Source organism: Callorhinus ursinus, unplaced genomic scaffold (genome assembly GCF_003265705.2).
Source record: "Callorhinus ursinus isolate GAN/ISIS: 27379988/994484 unplaced genomic scaffold, GSC_fseal_2.0 scaffold3, whole genome shotgun sequence".
Lineage (NCBI taxonomy): Eukaryota > Metazoa > Chordata > Mammalia > Carnivora > Otariidae > Callorhinus > Callorhinus ursinus.
The window spans coordinates 82,208,562-82,226,379 of record NW_027397065.1 but is presented as its reverse complement, the minus strand read 5'-3'; the positions used below and the strand labels follow the sequence as shown (position 1 = coordinate 82,226,379).

Here is a 17,818-nt window from a genome sequence, read left to right as displayed (position 1 = left end):
AGTACTAGGTACAGAAATATCAGGAGATGAGGCAGCAAAGGGTGATTTTGGACCACACTGGGTCCTGGGTTAAATTCCAAACCTATTTATCAAGTATCTCAAGTGTGCCTATTCTCCATCCTGTGAATACTGAGGTAAATAAATTGGATGCCCATGCTCACAGAGCTTATTGCCCAGAAGGGAAAACAAACACACACATTAATAAATTCCACATGAGGCAACATTTGCTGGGAAGGCATAGGGGTGAAGTGCTCTGGAAGCAGGGTATGTTTCATCATGGGTGGCTGATTTTTCTGGATTACCTGCTAAGCAGAGCACGAGCCATAGACTAGAGTGTTACGCAGGGGTTAGACCGTGAGAAATCACACACACCATGGTCTGAATCTTTACCAAAGAGGCAAAAGAACTATCACAGAGATACTCTCTGTGCTTTGAAAGAAAATCTTTACCTTAATGAAGAAGGGAATCAAGAAATATGTCTGGTCTCATGTCACAACTTGTTTTGCTGCAGGTTTCATCTTAATTTCATCTTAATTCTGTCTCTTGACTTTTATCACATCTTATGACTAAGTCACACATTTCAAGGTTCACATCCACACAACAGTTTGGATGTACTGTCCCCAGGAAACAGGAGAGTAGAAGAGAGGGTCTTCCTAGGATATCTTTTATCCTAGCTTATATCTTATATCTTAGCTCAAAAACTCCAGTCACAAATTCTCCAGCCAATTCCAGAGCAGACACAAGAGGCTGAGAGGGGAATTGAGGGAAAACAGTCAAAGACCCTATGCTAAGTCTCAATGTCAAGTCCCCACATTGTGAAGAAATGGTCATCGTTCATCGTCTGTGCATGAAACATAGAAATGAGAGAGTTCTAGAGAACTAGCTCAAACATAAGACTAACATAAATAGTCTCATCTTCAATCTGAGCCATTAGGAAATCCTAGGCATATCAGATTTTGTCTCCAAAAGACATTAGTTATAAAGTTGCCTTTGGTATTATTTATTTTCTTTCATTCTTCTTTTTTTTAATCATTAAGTATGACAGAATTGCTATCATTATATTTGGAGGAACGTTTTTGCTCACAATTCAGTACAGACGTCTCAGACTCTGAGAATTCAGAATGTCCAAGCTATATGCCCTCATGTGGGGGGAGACTCAACCTAAAATGGCCATCCCCCTCCCTGACATACTCCAGCCTTCCCCACTCTCTTCTACTTTCAGAGGGAGGGTCAACTAGATGAACTCTAGATTCAGTAATTATCAGAGGTGACAATTTCTGATTATGAGATTTTTCCTTATGGTTCAACCTAAGTAATGGAATACAGCCTCGAGCTGTCGCCTTTCTAACTAAAAGGATGTAGTCTGAAAAAGTAACTGACATCAACAGAGTGAGAATATCAACGACAGATTTAAAATGGCCTTATCTTCCACCACAGAGAAATTAGATCACATAAGTTATCAAATAAATAATATATTTTACCTCCAACCTTTGAGAGTCAACCCTCCTATGAACAGATACTGGAATGACTCCTGTGACAAAGTAGAAAAGAAAATGTACTTTCCTGGTGGATTTCATTCTAAGAGAATTTTCATCCCGCTCAAAATCAATTGTTTATGCATTCTTTTTTAATTATCTTTTCTAACTGTGGTGAAATATATATAACATAAAATTTACCGTCTTATCTATTAAGCACATAGTTCAATGGCATTAAGTACATTTATATTTTTGTGCGACCAACCACTATCTCCAAAACTCTTTTCATCTTGCAAAAATGAAACTCTGCACCATTAATCACTCCCCCTTCTCCCTACCCCCGAGCCCCTGGCAATCACTATTCTACTTGCTGTCTCCATGATTTCGACTATACTAAGTACCTCCAATAAGTGGAATCATAACAGTATTTATCCTTTTGTGACTGGCTTCTTTCACTGAGCGTAGTGTCTTCAAAGTTTATGCAGTATTTTTTACTGCTCTCTTTTGCATAATGCAAAAAAATAAGCAGACTTTTTGCCTGTGCTTTGAACTCAGACGTCAACCGCATTCATTCTACGTGGTGAAAACACTGAGCTGGAAGCCATATAGCAACACTGAATAAAATTATATCACCCATTTGAAGTATCCATGCTCTGAGATTCCGGCTGATTTTCAGCCTATAGGTGTGACATGTTGTATTCAGTTTAGAAATTAAATTGGAATATGGAATTGAGTTTATTTTCAAACTGAAAATTCTTCCAGGAGATGAAAACGAAAGAGGAGGGAAAAAATTCTGGTGTGAAGCCAAGCGCCCACCACTCTGGGGAGCTGTCACAGGGTATGGCCACTGACCTTGACTAAGTGAACCATGGAGTCCTCGAAGAACACCAAATCCATGCCGGTGCCGCGGATGCTCTCGTTATACAGCTGCAGGAACATATTCAAGCGCTCCTTTAGGTGATCGAAAGATTCAATTGGCTCATAAATTTTGGGCATTTCAGCATCAGCCTCCTCGGGTGTTTCACCTGGGATTAGGGAAAAAGAACTTGTTTTCTTCATATCACTGGGCTGTACTAGTTTCTTCAACCTAAATTAATACACTCGTAGCTGGACAATTTCACACTCAATAATACCGATTTTCATCCAAATGCCACATTATATATTTTTAGAAAAGAAAAGAAAAGAAAGCAGGGGCGCCTGGGTGGCTCCATTGGTTGAGTGTTTGACTCTTGATTTTGGCTCAGGTCATGATCTCAGGGTCCTAGGATGGAGCCCCCATGGGCTCCACGCTCAGTGGGGAGGCTGCTTGAGATTCTCTCTCTCCCTCTGCCTCTCCCCCCACTCGCGGGCACTCCCCTCTCTCTCACTCTCTCTCTCTAAGTAAATAAATAAATCTTTAAAAGAAAAAAAAAGTAAGCAAACAATAGTAAAAGCATTGGAATTCTTGTGATCCTACCCAGTCTTAGTTCTTTCCTGTCTAGAAAGGGCCTATTTCAAATACTGCCATATATATTGAATTTAATCCAAATCCATAGTTGAGTATTGGCATTTCAAGGAACCTTCCAGGGGTATTCGCTTAATGGTCAAAATGAAGGTCGAAAAAGTAGGGATTTAATGTCAGAATCAGCTAGAGAGGTCAAGACTTAAAAGGTTTTTTAATAAGAAAAAAAGGAAAAGGTCACTGCATTTGCTCAGGAAATTCCTATGAATGAGGAATTTCAGGTTAGTAGTGAAGACAGAAGTGAATTTTGGGGAATGGAGGTAGAGGGTAGAATAATGATTTCCTAAATAAATGAATTATGTCACTGAGAAAAGATGTACTAAAATCAATATACTTTTTAAAAAAATTAGAAACACATAACATACCAATGTAACACTTTTCCATCTTTGAATACAAAGCACAATGCCAAAAGAAAGCTAAATTGGGCATATATTAGTTCTCCATCAGTTAACATCAGTAACAGGAAAAAAAGTGACACGTGAGTTGAATATGCCAATAACAACTTAGAAATTCACTGGGTACTAGAAGAATGAGTGGCTCTTCCAAATCTAACAGTACATAATTATTTTCAATTGACCCTGTCCTAATATAATAGCATAGTAACCTTTTTATGACAAAGCAAGAAAACTGATTTAACATAATCATGAAGATTGGCTTATTTGCAAAGCTCTCACTAGATGAATTTCAATAGTCACTTCAGTGTTTCATAAATGTTCAACTCAAGCTTTGAGAAACAAAGTGCTTTGAAGTCAAAAAACGTTAGCTGTTTCCTTCAATGCAACCACCCCACAAAAATGCAGTTGTGCTTTGCTCCTCAAAAACCATCATCTAATAATTTAGCCTTCTGAATTAAAAGAGGTAAAATACATAAATTCTAATTATTTATCCTTCTGAATTAGAGAAAATGGGATACATAAATTCTAATTTTAAATGCTCTGACACTTACAGGATTTTTGTATGTGACACATTTTATTTAAAATAAAATGTGTCAGCTTCTTTCTGTGGAAGGATCCCTCCAACCGCATAGCCAGCAGTAAACCTCCTTTTGTAACTGGCGCTCGGAAACTTTTGATAGATCAAATACATCCTTATCAAATCTAGAAAGGCACTGCCTGGACATTTTCAACCATTTAGAAGATATAAAGAGCATGAATTTAAATATGCCTTTTTAAATATGGAAATTAATTTAAAATTTACCCTCCGTATTAAAAGAGGTAATTAAATGAAAGAAAATATTCTACTTAAGCTCAGTTATTTCTGAGGGAAAGAAGTAACTGGAGCACTATTTCTTTTCATAAGAAGAAAAGTTAATATACATCTCCATTTTTCATAGAACCATAACCACGAAAGCTTATATCCACAGCACCCATCTCTTTCCAGTTATAGTCAATGGTCTTCTCAGATATCTGAGGTTTATCTATTTTCAACAGTCAGGATGACCTGAATAATAATTATCATTATTTTTGCTACCTTTCACTTGGGCAGACTGCCAAGCCACTCTACAGATAACATTTCATTTACTCCCCATGGTACTTATATTAATATTTCCATTTTCATAAATGAGGAGAATGAGGTTCAAGAAAGTTCAGGGACTCGCACAGTTACTATGTGGTAGATCCCTTCCTCAAACCTACCGCTGTGTGACAGCTCTAAGTCCTGGGCACTTCCTTCCACCCTGTCTTGCCCCCCAAATCTACCTTAATCTGCAGGACTAATATGCATAAAAACAGTTCATCTCTGAACTCCATGAGTGTCCACTCGGTCTGTATTTACTGAGCAGCTACGATGCCTCTGGCTTGTTTCGGTGAAGCTTACTAGACAGAAATCCAACATCCCTCAACTGAACATTCTGTCTTCAGGTACCCCTTTGGGGAATTTCAAATTCCGCTCAATAGTTTACCTGTAGCTTCAGGTGCGTCCCTCAAGAAGTCCACAAAATAAGTATCAGTTCCACAATCCACCAAGAGTTTTTTCTCTTCACCAAACTCCTCCTCCACCAAACCTACTAAAGCCTTATCAAACCAGGTCACATCACTGGACACTGTGAAACGATCAGCTATAACACGTTTACACTCATGCTTCCACAGCCGTAACAGTTCCTGTCGAAAGCATAATTAAAATGTGTTATTCGTTTCTATTTGCCACAGGTGGGAATCAAGTTGACAGAATTACAGAGCACCATCCTTCCTGATCCAAGATGCTACATTTTAAAAACTTGAGGTTAAAACATACTTAACTTCATTTCAAATCGGTCTCATTCAAGTATATCAAATAGAGAAAGTCTATTCATTTTCAGTCTTTAAATTAAAATGAAAATATCCCTAGACAAATTACTATAACCACTCTGATTAACCAACAAGGTAATATTTTATGTAAAAGTCCTAAGTCTGTGATAAACTAGTCTATTTGGATAAGATACCTACATTCATGTGGCCAGAGCATAATATAAAATGTAGTATATAAACAGTTCTCATGTATACAATGGAGATATTACAAAGGTATATTTACTTAACACAATGCGAAGGAAATTTGTGGCAAAAATCTGGATTATCTGAACAAAGCAATCTACCTAGTCTACATAATCCAAGGTGCAAAGTTAACTGGAAGTTGAGGAAATTAACTGCTCTGTACACCTGTTTGTATAGCAAGCTCATTTGATTTGAAAGACTGATGGAAATTTCTTAACTTGCTAGAATTTTGCTGGTTAGGAGGTTTTTAAGCCATTCGATTACTAATGATAAAATGCTATTTGGTTACCAAAATATAAAAGGAACTTAGTAATATATATTCAATGATTGCTGGAACTATTTATGGAGACTATTTAAAGTAAGCATCAAAAAATGGCTACTCAAAAAAATAATATTGGGGACATGCATTCTGCATTACCATTAATTTGTCAATAAATCTGAGGGGGAAAAAGATCAAGATAAAATGTTCCCTGCTGCTAAAATGACTCTCTGTTCTCTGTAACAAGGACAGTGAGTTTTCCCCGAAATGTCTTGGAGTCAGCCAGCGTCATTACCTACTTTGTGAGTTATCTGGGGCAAAGTTGGGGTTTTCTATAGTCACTACTTGATATGTCTAGTGACAGTTTGGTGGATATATCTCATCTGTCCCTGTGTGTTTATGTGGACAAGGCCCTAAAACCCACTTGTTTAACTACCTCCTCAGTTCCATAAAACTACAAGAGAAGCCAAGGTTACCTAAGCCTGAGCACACCGGGCCATACTTTGGGGGAAAAAAACATACTGGATTTTTCCATAAGGTTTCTAGTTTGAAGGGAATTCTTTTAATGCTAGGAACTTTTATATTCAAGTGTGTGTAAAAATGCTCATTTTTCAGCCAAATGAACTTTCTACTTTTCTGCCTCTTCTCAATTATACCAATAAACGAAATTCTTTTAGCACATCTAGTTACTTAGAAAGGAAAGATTGAGGATATTAACAACAAAATGGTCTCTTCAACTTTGAATGTTTATAAAGATAATTACTTTTTTAAAGTTAAAATGTCAAGTTTAAAATATGAAGACTACTACATAACAAAATCAAGAGTGATTCTTTCCATTATTTAGTATAAGGAAAATATCTTATAATGGGAAAATAAGATCCATTGTTTCCTTTATTCCATGCATTAGAAAATAATTGTGTATACTATTTCCTTAAACATAAATTTAATTGGAATTTTTAAAAAGAAATTTTCTCACATACTTCTCCCTTATTTATATTAGTTGAAAAGTAGCAAAAAAAAAAAAAATATCCATGCTGAAACTTTCCAAAATATTTCATCATTCCACTAAAAACTACATTACGAGTAATATTTAGCCCATAGGATAAATAACAATGTCATCTGTTTCCCTCCTATGTATTACTTACATCCGGTTCCCTGATAACCTCTGAGGTGGTATTCAGCATGCCCTGCCAGATCCTGGAAAGATCTCGAAGGTTAAATATGTAATGGAATTTTGCAGGTGTAGGGAGCATTTTAATCTTGGTCATCTGCCACAGTTGGCGTGTCAGGGGTACCAATTTCATCACTGAATCTCTCACGTCTTCTGAGAAACCCCTCTGAGCACAGTAGTAGCCTCTCCCAATAACACCTGAAAGAGGAAAAAAAAGTCATCACATTTTCAGTGATGGTTCAAGTCAGTGAAATTAAAATGAAGACCATTATAATGTAGAGTTAGCACAAATATTATACACATTTTAATAGATGGCCACATACCAAAGAAATTTATATTAATGTTCTCTTATTTTTTTAAATCTAAAAAATAGATACAGGTTCAAGTCAGTTAGCATTTAAATACTGAAAGGTTGATTAAGAAATACTCCTGAAAGCTCTAGCTGAAAAATTCAATATTACCAAGTGAGTGATGTTAAATACATACAGTTGCCTTACAAAGACATAAGAAAAAGGGAGGTTTCATGAACCCTTAAGATTTCTCCATTCTGTTGTTGCCTTCCATGCATTATAAAGTATTTTAATTTACTTTATATGTAAAACTTTCTGGGCAAAAAGAATAATTAAAATTGATAACAGTCATTTTTTTCTGGATCATTGTACTTTTCCCAGGTTCAGATCATTCACATATCATTTGGCTTCCAAACTTCTGTCCACTGCCACAATCGAAGGCAGATACTGCCATACTCCACTAGCCCAGGGTGCTGAGATGACATTTTAGTCTGCCAGAAATTAATTAGGGTAATCCTAACAAGTTTTCTCTCAGTAGCAGCTTCAGAAGTGGTAAATTGGTACCTAATACAATGCGTACATAACTTTACACTCTTTTTCCGCAAAGAGTAACTACAAAATCAACTATAAACTCTTTTCATTACTCAAACCATCATAGTTATCTACCGGGCTAGTGTTTCTTCAATGATATTGTTTCTGAAATACTACCTATTTAATCAATCAATAACTTATTTCAATCTTACAAATTACTCTGAAGATCAGACACTGGCTAATCTCTGCTATAGGCAAAATTATTTCTTTGGCCAAAATCATCATGGGGCTTGGTTAAAGTACCAGTTACATAAACTTTTGGCATGGTATTCTATCAATTCTGACCTCGTATAGGTATATCTGTGAGGAAACAATCTCATCATCTCCTTGTTCATTTAATGTTTAACCTCCTTGCCTAAGAAGCTAGCAACAGTTACTTCAAGAAAAACAAAGGTAGAAAAGATCTGCCTAGGCACCCAATTCAGGATATAATAAATCCTTATGGAAACAAAATCCCGATATAAACACAGCTGGAGAGTGATGAGGGTAAAAGACTCAGGAGCCACCCAATGCCCCTTCTGTGTTGACCTCTGGGTGGGTATTTTCTCAAAGGAATGCAAGCAGATGTTCTTCCCTCCCCATGCCCCACTGTCACCATTTTACCAAAGATTTTGTCCATGGAAGCATCAGAAGGCAACGTGCAGTTAAATATAGAGAACTGCCTCTTGAGTCTTTGCGGTATATCATTGCGTCCACCCCCAGGATGGATCATGGCGGCCAAAAACTGGATATCCACAATGCTGGTAAACTCCCCAGGCTTCTCTAGGTTATAAAATCCATTCTGTTCCATCAGCTGTCGTACTATCTCATTAGTAACCTAAGAAAGACAACTTTCATAATTAAAATGTCACTCCTTTACATCCCAGAAACTAACTCGAGTGTTTCCAAATAATGGACTTTATTGGAACTGAGGAACTGCATATTGAAAAAAGTGGGAAAATATTTACTCCTCAAAGAGTAAATCAATGTTGAATTGAAATGAAGCATGTGATAGGATCAATATACCTGATCTCCCCACTCATTGATTATTGGCATATTCACATCATCAATAAAAACAGTCATCTTCTTTCCTGCAGGAGGACCATATGTTGTACCTATACGCTTATCCACATAGCTCTCTATTGTCCTCTGTGAAACAAGAAAGCAAACAGAAAGATTTGTGAAAATATCCTCTAAGACACGGTAAACTATTTTTAAAATCTAGGAACATTGGAATTGATGGGAATTACTCACAAACAACCCCAAAACTCTTTTTAGTTCTGGAAACCAGAGCATGAAGTACCTAAATTATCTTGCCATAATGTTAACCTTTGAAAAGGTCACTCAGTTCATGCATTTTGAATGACCGGTTGATTTCCAAGCCGCATGGTACTCACAGGCAAATGATCATATGGTGATCAATAGTCTGGGCCCCCCCCCCATCTTCCTCTTTCCCCTTGAAAATCTGCTTCAATTTAGGAGTAAATGGAATTCTAATTACTGTACATTTTGAGTGGGATAGGACTCCTTGGTCCATTTCTACAGATTTTTATCTTATTGTTCCTACATTGATGATACTCTATCCCCCAGCCCCATTATTCAAAGAATAATTTAGCCCTTCCACAAGTTTTCCTGTACTGCCCAAGAAGTTTCTTAGGTCTGTACTCAGAGCCACACAGCCTGCCACAACTGGAAGACTGCTCGCTTTCCATTGAGAAGGCTGCCAATGGGCTTCTGTAGCCAAACACAATCCAGATCCAGTGCTTTAGGGCTGATGGAATCACAGTGAATCACCTCTCAGCCCCGGAGACAAAATTGCAAACTACGCCCACATGTGTCTTTCTCATCTCTCCATTCTGAGTTTAGGTGGTAAAGAAGACTGCACTGTGCTCTATTAAAAAACAGAAACAAAAACTTCCCTAGCAATATGAAAAAGAACTTTACAACTGATTAAACTAATGTAACATTATAGGTCAACTATTCCTCAATTTAAAGAAAAACTGATGGAAGGAGCATTGGAAGAGGTAAGAGGAAGATGCGGGGGGTGGGGGGGTCCAGACTATTGATCACCATATGATCATTTGCATGTGAGTACCATGTGGCTTGGAAATCAACCGGTCATTCAAAATGCATGAACTGAGTCACCAGAGCGAGCACCACAAAGAAAACAGAAAAGTCTTCATGGTTTTCACACTCTAGAAACTCAGTCTTAAAGGCCTCACTCCATTCCTACCACTGTAGTAATCTACTGATTCATGATTTTAAGTCATGTTAAAGATGATGTATAAATGTAGGAGAAAGCGGCGGTTTATTGCAATAAAATGCATTCTTCTCCTATCCAAAAAAAAAGCTTAGTTATTTCATGATAAAGAGCAAATCAGTTAAGAATGACTTTAGTAATCCAAGATACAACCACAAAATAAGGCCACATATAAGCAAAAATCTATATATTTGTCCTTAGAAATCTTTGCAGTTGGTAATTTCAAGTTACAATTTTCCATCACCATTTTAATGAATAATGGCAAGAGATATGAAATTTTTTCCCCATTTCCAAATATAAAGATACATAAATATATCACAACTCAATTACAAAATAAATCTCTCAGCACAACAGTTCAATGGCAAAAAGAATTTCCTATTCCCCTGATATAAAAGCAAACTGTTTAAAGTAATGTAGTAGGCTAAATTTAGCTCTGCTTTTCAATGAATTTAAATGCATAAGGCAATTAATAATCTCCTGACACCTCCCTATGGCAAGCTAGAGCCTTCCATACATTCCCTTGTCTATTAATGAGAACTCACAGCCCATGAAGATTTTATGTCCTGGGGGCCATCTAAGAGCTAAAAGGCCATAGGTGGGATAATATGAAGTAATAGCCCCATACCTGCACTTGCTTCCCCTTCATTGTGACCCTATTCTTTTTTTTTTTTTTTTTGAAATAAGAGGGAAATTACTAGTAAGCTATATATGTCATAAAAGAGCTAAGCTGACAAAAACAAAAACAAGGGAGGGAGTAAAATGAAATAGCTTGTGACCCTGGAGATGAGACCTTTCTGTTTTTAGAATTGCTACCCATTAAGTCATTATATAATGCATAATCTGAAGTCCGGGGACACCTTCTAAAGGCCTGAAATATAATAACTACAGGTTCTAGTCCATCATTTATCTATTGGGAATTGTTTGGGAAAACCATATATGTGACTGGTCTCTCCAGCTGGACTTCCCCACATGGATGATCCATAGCATCACAAAATCAACATATCCAAACATAAATGCTTCTTACCCCAAAGTCTGCACTCCCTGCTGGCTGCTCATTTCAAGGAATGGCACCAATGACCCAATCGCCCCATCCGAACACTTACCCATCTAACATCAATATATCCTTTCTCTCATAATTTCAATATTGTCATTGAATGTATCTCCTCCCTGAAGAGTGACATGCCTGAGGACTGTTATTTGTCCTGGGACTTAATAGGAATTAATGCCACAACCGCTTAAACTGCCCCCCCTTCAATGCTGCCTCCTCCAGTAAGTCCTGGAAACTTCTTAAAAAATCACATACACTATCTATTTTGTGTGATTTGTAATTTTATCCAGAATTTTGTCTCCCCCGCAGAAAAAAATCAGTCTGAAGAACTACTGATAATCTTTGTAGTGTTCTGCCACCCACACTCTCTCTGATCTCCTTCATCTAGGGGAGACCACCATCCACTTTTTTTGGGTGAGATAACCACAGTCCAGTTAACAAAAATAGGTGTATTTTTTTCTCTGAGTACTGTCTGTCTCTCCCACCAGAATGTAAAAAGGGAAGGTATCTTGTTTATCTTGCTCATCACTGCATCCTCAGTGCCTAGAAAGGTGTCTGGCACACTGCACTTATTTATAAATAATTCATACAGGGACGCCTGGGTGGCTCAGTCGGGTAAGCATCCAACTACTGGTTTCGGTTCAGGTCATGATCGCAGGGTCATGACATCAAGCCCCGAGGCCGTCTCCGTGCTCAGTGTGGAGTCTGCTTGAGGATTCTCTTCCTCTTGCACTCTCTCTTTCTCTCTCCCTCTCTGAAATAAATAAATCTTTAAAAACGTATATTTGATACATAGTAAATGAGGAAAAGAAACCTGGGGGTCATCTGTAACTCTCTTCTCTCTCTTCTGTCCCTCTCTTCCAACCACACGTATCCAGCCAACAACAGTTGTGCTTCCTGATCACAACCTGAACCCATCCTCATGCTGCTTCCATGCTGCCTTTTGTTACCTGGTCCAGCCCAACCTCCCTCTCCTCCTGGGTCTCTCTGAGGACACTCGTATCTCTTCCATCTTTTCCTCCCCTCTGCAGCCAGAATGAACCTTCTGAAGGACAGTGGAACCCCACACAACTCCACCGGTTCCCCAGGAATGACTTATAAAGAACTCCATAATGTCCCCACTTACACATCCAGTCTCACCCCTAAACACTCCTCAGTCTCTTTGTTCTGGTCCCTCGTAGTCTTCATTCATTCATATTCAGTTAGCAATAAAACACACACCATAAAGTGATGCTCAGCTCACAGACTAATGTGCATTATGAGAATCCTTATTTACATATTCCTAGAGTAGCCATTTCTGAGCCAAAAAATCTCTGAGGATTAGCGCCAGCCAAACACAATTTGTCAAATATTGATTCAGATGAATGATCATCCATAAATGTTGTTTCTCTCAACTCAGCTATTGATTAATAAAATTGAGATCTCTAGCAAGGACCTGAACTAAGGGCGGTTTATGCTGTTCTCTAAGAATAAACAAAAACTTTACTCTGAAATCAGAAAACGGTAGTCCACATGACATCATCTTAAACAATGTATGGAACCTAGAAAAGATTCTGATTTTCTTGTCTGCCTATCTCACACTCACATGGCATATCAAGGTTAACCCAAGCCGTGACAGTGGCATTTTAAGAAATAAAAACTAGGAGGTTAGAAATCCAGACAGACTCGGGAATGGAGGTAAGGAAAGCTGCCCTTGTCCATTCTAAGCTGGGAGCCCTAAAACTAGAGATAACAAGTTTTCTGAGTTAATTTCTTGGTAGAAATTCAGCCTCTATAATTCCTAAAAAAATATAATATTAGTATAATATAAATATGGAATTTCTTCAAGTAATGTCAACTCTTTCATTACATTGATTTCTGTCATCCCCTAAAGGAACTACTCCCTTCCTCCTCTGGGCTCTACAATACTTAGATTACACCATAACTAGCATTTATCACATCTGTTATACTTGATTGTGTATACGTCTGTTTCCCCAACCACACAGAGGGAGGAACACTGCATTGGAAGGGATATTGACAGGGCCATGTGCAGTTGAGGAGGTTGTGCACTGCCCAGTTTTTGGGTTTACCATTCACACCACTGTCTCTGTGAATAAGACATATCACAGATCTGCGTAACCTGCATGGTCACAAGTGGGAGTGTATATAAAGATATTTAAATCACAAATACATATATATGTATGTGTGTATCTATACAAGAGAGTATTATCCATAAATGATATATGTGAAAGCACTTGATGAGCTTAATGCATTATAAAAATGAAAGATATTTTATTATTACTATACCTATCTCTATAGATCAGCATTTAAATCATTTTCATACATATTACACCTAATTAAACTGAAATATTCTGAGATCAAATGTAAAAAGTAAACTAGAAAGGTATTATAAGAAAATATAGGATATTTGTATAACTTCTCTTTGGTTTTCTAAATGTTGATTTTTTTATAGTATCCTGTTTTTATTTCATGTTTACAATACCTTAGAACTCAGAATAATAAAAGTTTCCTTCTGCTCTTTAAAATAATTAATTAAAAAATAAAATATGCTGAATTTTAGGCTTCTATGTATCAGCTATTTAGCTTAAAGATAAAAATGGAAGCTTATGTTCTTTATTAAGACACCTACTGCCTAAGTAAGATCTTCCCCTTGTATTATAAGTTACTAAAACCAAATAAAAACAGTCTTACGTTAGTAAAGTTTAAAATGCTCAACAGCATGTTTAAAAGTAAAACAACATGAAAATACAATAACACATAAGTAGAAGCTAAAAATAAAACAATTGCACTAAGTGATAAATCAGTCATTTGAATATTAATGTGGATAAAGAAAAGTCATTGGAAGGAGGCATATGGGTGAACAGCAAAACATATGGGGACCTGGTTTTTCACCAGGTTCTGGTACCAACTAACTGTGTGAACACAAATAAGGACTTGATCTCCCTCCACCTGACTGCATTAATAGTAACAGTAAAACCTGACATTTTTAGAGAGCTTTACCATGGAAAAATACGTTCATGTATAATCGCCTATGATTCTCCTCTGGAAACTAGTCTTCAAACTATGCTCTGAGGAGTCAGAAGAATTCTATGCAATCATAGGGGCCCCTGAAGGAAGCAAGGATAAAGCTGGGAAGGATTTCAGGAGCCCAGCCCAATTCCACCAAAGCAAATCTATGGTTACCTGTTTTATAGCTTAGTCTGCATAAGATTTCATTTGGAAAAGTGGCTCTGAGTCTAAGAAAAAAATGTGGAATTTCTTTCAAAGCTCTATGATTCTCATTTTTTTTAAAAACAAAACCTATTGCTATGCAACCATTTGTAAGATGGTTATATTCAAAACACTTTAAGATTATTTTTAGAAAAGATAAATCTTTTCAGAAATTCTGTAAAGAAACTTTCTTCTTATCTTTCTGTATTGTTTACATTTTTTAAGATATGTATAGATTACTTTCAAAAATGGGGAAGAGGGGACACAAGATGAAACCAGAGAGGGAGACAAACCATAAGAGACTCTTAATCTCAGGAAACAAACTGAGGGTTGCTGGAGTGGAGGGGGTGGGAGGGATGGGGTGGCTGGGTGATGGACACTGGGGAGGGTATGTGCTATGGTGAGCGCTGTGTATTGTGTAAGACTGATGAATCACAGATCTGACCTCTGAAACGAATAACACATTATGTGTTAATAAAAATTTTTTAAAATAGGGAGGAAAAACCCTTAAAATAACACTTGTTTTGGAAAAAAATTGAGATCTCTCTCTAAAAGACCAACTGAATTCCCTTAGCCAAAACAATAAGATGACCATACAATTTTTGCCCAAACAACACACTTTTGATAGTGACAGAGATGCCATTAATTATTAGTTCAAGACAATGGAAGTAAGCTAGACTATCCCCAGACAAAGAGGGACATAGGGTCAGTCATCCTGCTGATGAAAAATCTGAATGTGACCCCATGGGAAAAACAAAAGAACCCCAAGTGAAAACATCTGTCAAAAAACAGACATGTGGCACCAAAAACTAATGATGTAATATATGGTGATTAACATAACAATAAAAAAATTTAAAAAAAAAACAGACGTGTGGCCTTGACTGGGCTACATGCCATCCTGGTACCACAGACGGGACGCACAGTACCTGTCTTCTCATCTACAATTTCAGTTTTGTGTGGATCCAGTTAAGTGGGAGATCGTGAGACAAATGCTCATCTCCAACAGAACTCACTTCAGCATAAACGGCTGAAAATTACAGTGAGAAAGCTAATTCCAGCAGTTTGGCTAATTCAAAGCTTTCTAAAATTAATGAGTCTAGCTTAATAGAAAGCTTGGATACTCAGCAGGCCAAATAGGCACTAAACAGAGTACATGATCCTATGATGCTTCTGAGCGGAAAAAGAAACAGTAAAGTGTCAATGTCACCTTCACACCAGCATAGGAAGGAACTGGGCTAAGGTACTTGTGAATCAGATAATGGGATCCTAAAGAATACAGATTTTTGTGTTTTGAAAGCCTGCTTTATTGTTGTCCTAATTATTATATTTCAATGTGGTATGACTTCTAGAAATTTATTATATAGTTTATGAATTTTTATGTCAACAAACAAGTTGCTTTCTAGCTAAAATATGCCTTTTTCCAGGAAATTAATAAATGTCTCTTGTTAAAGAAACATAGCCTACAGATCCTTACCACCTTAAAGGAGTACTTTAGGTTACCAAGAGTTACTAATATAAACACCAAGAGTTACTAATAAAAATACAGTGACAAGGTCTTCTTACATACTAAATAATTTGGCTGGCCTTTGTCCCTGGTTCCTAGGAGGGAGCCTTTAAACACCTGGAATTTCCTGAGTAATAGGGTTTTCTTTGTTAGTCTCTCAGACTGCTCTTGCCAGAAAGACCAACCATGTGATTTGAGGGTTGGGGATTTGAACCACATGGTATCAGCTGGCCTTTTAGGAAGGGAGGGGGCTTGGGACTGAGTTCAAGCACATGGCCAATGATTCAATCAATCATACCTATGTAATAAAACCCAATTGAAGCTCTGGAGATTATAGTTCAGGTGAGCCCCCTGGTTGGGGATATACACTGGAGGATAATGCATTCTGAGGACACGGCATGTTTACAGTCGGGACTCTCCCAACCATTGACTTTACTGCATCTCTTCTTTTGGCTGATCCTGAGTCATATCTTTTATAATAAAACCATGATCATTAGCATAGTACTTTCCTAAATTCTGAGAGTCGCTCTGGTGAATTATGGAAACTGAGAGAGAGTCATAGGAGCTGCTAAATTTCTAGCCAGTTCTTCAGAAGTGCTGGTGGCCTGGAAACCCAGGCATGGGGCTGATATCTGAAGTGAGGGAAGGCTTGTGGGGGCGCTGAGCCCTTCACCTGTGAAGTCTTTAGTAAGTCCAGGTCTTTACTGCCAGAATTGCATTACAACCCTAAAGATGTAATCCAGTCTCAAGAAATGCGAATAGCTAGATAATTACCCAACATAATGGGAAAAAAAATTACACTTTGATTTGAGGTTTTAAAACCTGCATCCACCAATAAAGTTAAAATTATAACCTTTAAGAGGATGTTCTCCTAAAGTAAAACTAACAAAAGTTCTTTAAATGTGAGACAGTGTCAAAGGAATGTGGCTAATGTTGATAAGAAAGGAATGTGTAAAATGTTAGCATCCTGACAGCTTAGGATAATTTAAGGCGCTATCCCCCAAACACAAAAATACCACAGCTGAGTCTCTGCAATCTGAGGTTGACCTTCCGTTCACACCTTCCTTCGCACCACCACACTGTCAGTGGCGTTCGTATGATAGAAGGCTAGCCAGTATTGAAAACTCCATCTCTAACAGAGGAGCACAATGTAGCTGACAGTCTTGTTTAGAAACTCAATCAATGGTCTTAGCTTATTGGCACTCTGCGGTCACCAATTACATTAAGTGATACGAAGTCACGGTGTAGCCCTGCTGTCAACTATTCTCATTGCTCTTTGATATTTTCATTCCAACAGCTAAAGAACAACAAAGTTAATCAAGAGCAAAGTTCTTTGGGTTGAGATTCTCCTAAAAATTTCCCTTTCATTTTCAATATATGAAATGTGTCCTTTTTATTAATGTGTTAATGTTCTAGCAGATATGAGAGGTGACTTGAAAACAACTGAAGCGTGAGGGGACACACGGGATTCCCTCCCCAGTGTCAACAGGGTCTTAGACAACTTGGGAACAAGAGCAAACAACCAGTCCACCACTGCAAACCCAGGTCATTGTTGGCAGTTCCATTGACAAAAGCAGAGCAAATTTGTGGGATTTTTGTTGTTGTTGTTGTTGTTGTTACTCCCCAACGATATGATAGAGTAAAATCTTCAATGTGCTAACTCTAAGATTTATTCCTGCAATTGCTGATGGGAGTCACTGTGGAATGTTCAGTCAGGGAACAACAAGATAAATTGGCAATATCAGAACCGGAGACTGGAAGAGGAATGAAAGCAAGACTGGAAGAGAATTAGACTGGACCGGCTGGGGGTCTTTCTAGGCTAATACCCTGGTGTGGATCCTGAAATGTGAATTATGCAGAGGTGGACAGGGAGAACGAAGAGAGACAAGGAGATGTGAAAACAATTTCTTTAGCGACACGAACAGCCCTCGATTCAAGAGAGACCCATCGAAGATGACCCATGTGTCTAGTCTAAAACCTAGAAAAATACTAACCCCCACAGAAAAGCAGACGGTAGGGAAAGCAGGCAGGTTTGGATGCAGGAATAAATGATACCCCTTTC

At 37.7% G+C, this 17,818-nt stretch overlaps 1 protein-coding gene across 2 annotated transcripts in view; it reads right to left on the bottom strand.

Moving 5' to 3' along the window:
• Positions 1-17,818, bottom strand: part of DNAH5 (dynein axonemal heavy chain 5) — a 261,833-nt gene that overhangs the window by 88,409 nt on the left and 155,606 nt on the right. For both annotated transcript variants that reach the window (XM_073891083.1, XM_073891084.1), the window contains exons 48-52: positions 8,761-8,883; positions 8,359-8,572; positions 6,849-7,072; positions 4,877-5,075; positions 2,328-2,500 (exon numbers count right to left, since the gene is read on the bottom strand). In XM_073891083.1, the coding sequence (XP_073747184.1) occupies positions 2,328-2,500; positions 4,877-5,075; positions 6,849-7,072; positions 8,359-8,572; positions 8,761-8,883 (933 nt within the window). The remainder of the gene's footprint in view (positions 1-2,327; positions 2,501-4,876; positions 5,076-6,848; positions 7,073-8,358; positions 8,573-8,760; positions 8,884-17,818) is intronic.